At 35.6% G+C, this 4706-nt stretch overlaps 1 protein-coding gene across 1 annotated transcript; it reads right to left on the reverse strand.

Annotated features, from left to right (window-relative positions):
* Window positions 1-2463: 2463 nt before the first annotated feature.
* On the reverse strand, window positions 2464-4253 carry LOC126589738 (palmitoyl-monogalactosyldiacylglycerol delta-7 desaturase, chloroplastic-like). The gene is made up of 5 exons (XM_050255127.1): window positions 3817-4253; window positions 3519-3659; window positions 3261-3401; window positions 3043-3149; window positions 2464-2935 (listed from the first exon to the last, which is right to left on the reverse strand). Exons 1-5 carry the CDS (start codon window positions 4111-4113, stop codon window positions 2722-2724), a joined length of 900 nt encoding a protein of 299 aa, XP_050111084.1. The 5' UTR covers window positions 4114-4253; the 3' UTR covers window positions 2464-2721.
* Between the last annotated feature and the right edge of the window lie 453 nt (window positions 4254-4706).

The following is a 4706-nucleotide window of genomic DNA, read 5'->3' on the forward strand; positions in this document are numbered from 1 at the left end:
CTTGATGTCTAAAGTGTCTAAGCACGGGACTTAACAATGCAATTTTCTAAGCAAAAGCCTTGTAGATTTGGTAGAAGTGAAAGTTCCAATTTTTGCAGCTGCGTGAAAGTGATCTCATTTTCTAAATAATCTCTGTGCTTGCCAAATTAAATTGGTAAAGACATACATACCTTATTTTGTTGAAAGTTAAATTTGAATTGGAATGGATATAAAAAATATGTGCCTCTAGTTAGCCGTCTTGATGAATTAACCAAATTTTAGTAATTATAATCAAAGGTAAAAGAAATTAACAATCAAACAACAGCTGCGTGAAAGTGATCTCATTTTCTGAATAATCTCTGTGCTAAATTGGTAAAGACGACATACATACATTATTTTGTTGAAAGTTAAATTTGAATTGGAATGGATATAAAAAATATGCGCCTCTAGTTAACCTTCTTGATGAATTAACCAAATTTTAGTAATATAATCAAAGGTAAAAGAAATTAACAATCGAACCCGGGACTTCATAATTACTAGAAAAAAAAGGCAGCAACGCCTCTAGTTAACCCTTTGTTGAATAAACCAAATTTTGTTAAATTTAAGTATATAAAAAAAATTAACAATCAAACAAAAATAAGTAAAAAAAGAAAAAAAAAAAGGGCACATAGAATAGTTCGAACATGGGCACTCGTTGTTTCGGCTTGGGTTTAAAAATGAAAAGGGCCGCACGCAGCAGCTCAGAGCAGCAACATGCCTTCATTCAGGCATTTCAAACACCTTCTATGGAGGTTCAGAGGGATGAATTCCTCGCTCTTCATGTGGATTTTCGATGATCGGAAGTGGGGCCGCACCTTCTTGCGCTTATGTGTCTTTGCCACTATATAAGTAAATTTTTACTATAAACACAATGAACAAGATGTAGAAAAACATAAAGCATCTATTTCAACAAAAAAATATATAAAAGTTGATTGCAAACTTCATAATTAGAGTAAAGAACTATACGGGAGTATGTCAGGATTTTTTTTGTCGGGATAAGGTCGGAACACTACAGATAAATTCGGATCAGAAATTCTATATTATAGGAATTCTTAAATGCATTCCAATTTTTCAAAAAAATGTTTGATTTCAGAACTTTGGGGTTCGAATTTGGAAGTTTTACTATCTCAATCAGAATTACCATTCCAACTTGGACGCTATTATTGGGATAACCCTAATGGTTTTCCCTTTCAAAATGAATTTTTTGGTTCCTATTTAACCTTAAGATATTTATTTAATATCAGTGTTCTAAATATCGGCCTAGACGGCACCTAGGCATTACAAGGTGCCCACCGCTCCGATTAGCCCATAATCGGGAGAAAAATCGGCAAGAAAATTAGGCGGGGCGGAGGTAGCTTAGGCGGTGCTTGGGTGGCCTAGGCTGCGACTCGATGATCTAGGCAATTTGGGCGTTTTAGACATTTTGTCGTTGCAGAGAGCTGCATACTTGTTTTGGTTCTGTCTTCTGCGTTTCAACAAGATGAAGGGAAGAAGAAGATGAAATGAGTTTCTCTCTCTTCCCACTCCCCCACGTGACAGACATGAGTCATGACCACTCCACTTTTTGTTTTATTTATTTTTAAATTAATTCACTTCTAATCAATTGTCAAGACATATAACAGACATTGAATATTGTGTGGTGCGCCCACAGCCCATTTTCGTGCAGTGTTCTCCATCTCCTTTTTACATACTACTACAACGTTTACACCTTTACATTTTTTTAAGTTCATTCACTATACAATAAATAATCTTTAAAAAATATTTATTAAGTAATACATACTTATTATCATATGAACTTTCATCTTATGGACTTATACCATCTAATTCATTAAAAAATAAAAATCCTATCTATTGGAGAGACATTGTTAGATACTCTTTTTGCATTTTATCATTCTTTTATTATTTTTATCCATGAATTTCATACAAGTATATTTTTTTTGTAAGTGTCAATATGCACTTATTTACAATATATACAATAAATTTACCTAAATCCGCCTAGGCCGCCTAGGTGCCCGCCTAGACCCCCGCCTAGCCGCCTAAGTGCTAGGTGCTAGCCCGCCGCCCAACTAACGCCTAGCGTTTTTTAGAACCTTGTTTAATATAAATACAAAAATGCATAGTCACAATTTTATTTTGAGTAGAGTGATAAGTTAGAAAGTTAGTAGTTAAGGGAAAGAATTGGTAGAGATCAAACTCACACCAAAATGTATAAATATGATTGCCTTTTGTTACTACCTTAAAACGCCATGTGCAAGTCGCAACTTTTTTGTGGACTATGAACTGATTAACTCTTACGTATTTAATGCTCCAACAACCATTTATACCAAAATGTTGAGTGGGATAAAGAAAGGCTGAACATTACTTTTAAAGAAAATGTAGGAACAAAGTTATGATAGAAAAAGACTCACAGTTATTATGCATGACCACATCCAACTAACATGGACATGAAATATAAATCCTCTTGTTTCATAATTGCTTTTAATTCAAACCAATTTATTACATATCCGAGATTCATCCTCTAAAACAAGATTCATGAAAGATAACCCTCAAATTTGTGATAAATGGCTTGGTTAAAAGTAGAGCAAACCATTTTCAACAAGAAGCTATGTCGGCACCATGACCATGCATGAACAATAATAACATCTTATTATAAATTAAAAAAGCAAATACAAATTTAAGCTAGCCATCAAACAAGGTCTGCACCTATTCTTGAGCAGCCATGGATTTAGCCTTCATACGTTGCTTATGAGCCTCGGATGGTGTTTTCACATCTGTTGCCAACCCTAGAGTCTCAAGAAATTTTATGATGTACCAAGTCACGTCAATCTGCCACCATTCGAGGCCTTGTCGAGCTGAGTATTCAAAAGCATGGTGGTTATTGTGCCATCCTTCTCCAAGTGCAAGCAACCCCAACCACCTAAAGAAGTTCAAGATTTTACATAAATAAATACTTGTACGTCTTTGTATATAATATCAAATTTTCAAAATAAATTTTTATATCTCAACTATGAATATAATATATACCAAAGGTTTTTAGAGAGATCGCCGGTGTTCCATGGCTGATATCCCCAAATGTGGCCAGCCGAATTTACAAACAAAGTGCTATGGAAAACAATCACCATCCTCACGCCCTGAAATCATAAGGAACTTATTATTCAAACTTATGAGGGCTAGCTCTGTAGCTATATACATATATGCTCAAAGATGAAAAAAAGGGAAATTTAGAAATCTAGCTCTCTCACCATTGGCCAAACCACGAAGGGAAATCCACCGATGTAGTATAGTATACATCCAAGAAGAAATGAATGTAGAAGGAAAGTGTGATGAAGAAACACATAGAATGGCTGCTTCTTCATGTCTTCAACATTCCGAAGACCTCCGTACTGAAAATTTAACATAACAAATATTAGCAAGTATTTGTACCAAAAAAGAAAATTCAATTAAACAAAAAGTGAGGAAATTATCAGTTCAAAGTCTGAGAGATAAAGTGTGTGGCTTACTCTTCCAAATCGAGAACGGCTGTCTAGAATCCAACCCATGTGACTATACCAAAATCCCTTAAGTGGGCTGTGAGGGTCTTTCTCTGTATCGGTAAATTGGTGATGGTACCTGTGTGTGCTCACCCACTCAATCGGGCTACCCTGCAAATGAAAACACATCAAACGCAGCTTTTCTCATTAACCTAATGCAGATCCTAGTAAACATAGTCCCTATAACAAATATGGAAAGAAGAAAGAAGAGAAAAATAACAAAGTTGAAAAATGTTGATATTGCTATGAGATGTTTTGACATACGTACCTCAACTGAGAGAACCCCACAATAGGCAAACAAGTACTCGAGCAGTTTTGGGAGCCTAAAGCTCCGATGAGCAAGGTTTCTATGGTAAGAAAGAGTGACTCCGAAACCAGTGACGTAACTCAGCACAAGCATCAACCAAAATGCTGTCCAAGTGAAGTAAAACGGTGCAAACAAACAAAGGACATGCACACTCAGAAACATACCAGCTGTGACAATGTCAAGCAGATTCCATTTCCTCCCCCAAAAATTTGCACAAGGAGTCATAAGAAGGGTGACCCAAATCTTCAAAAGACCCATGTTATGAAGGACGTTCCCCTCAGCTTCTAATTCTATGGATTTTACTTGTAATTTTATGGATTGGCTTCTTTTTTTAAGGACGTTGTATTGCACTTGTATGGGACGAGTGATTGTGGAATCGGTAAGTTGGCCATAACTTGGCCTCCTTACTTATAGTGAAATAAATAATTTAATACGTAGCTATCTCGCCAGGTCATGGTAGGTGAAACTATTAGGGTTTACTTATTGTAAATTTCCCAAAAAAAATCTCGAAGCATGTTCTTAGGGTTTTGCTATTTTGATGAAATTTCACAGTTAGAAGTTTACCTACTAATTTAAATGTCACGGTCCAAACCATACTTGCAGCTGCTAGCTATAGAGGAAATTCAATTCAAATACAAGAGGTCAGAAAAGGGAAAAATAGGACTCTATAGGCCGAACGTAATACAAACCCAGCTGAAGCTCTAATATATTACCAAACCAACCGCTTGGAGAAATTTTATTATATGTCAGATACAGTAAGAGCTGGTAAATCAATAAGCTTGCTTTTGACAACCACCTAAGCTGTAACATTAAATAATATCTGCTCGTTCTCAAGGAAAATTAATAATTCG

This window comes from Malus sylvestris, chromosome 11 (genome assembly GCF_916048215.2).
Source record: "Malus sylvestris chromosome 11, drMalSylv7.2, whole genome shotgun sequence".
NCBI classification, from domain to species: Eukaryota; Viridiplantae; Streptophyta; class Magnoliopsida; order Rosales; family Rosaceae; genus Malus; species Malus sylvestris.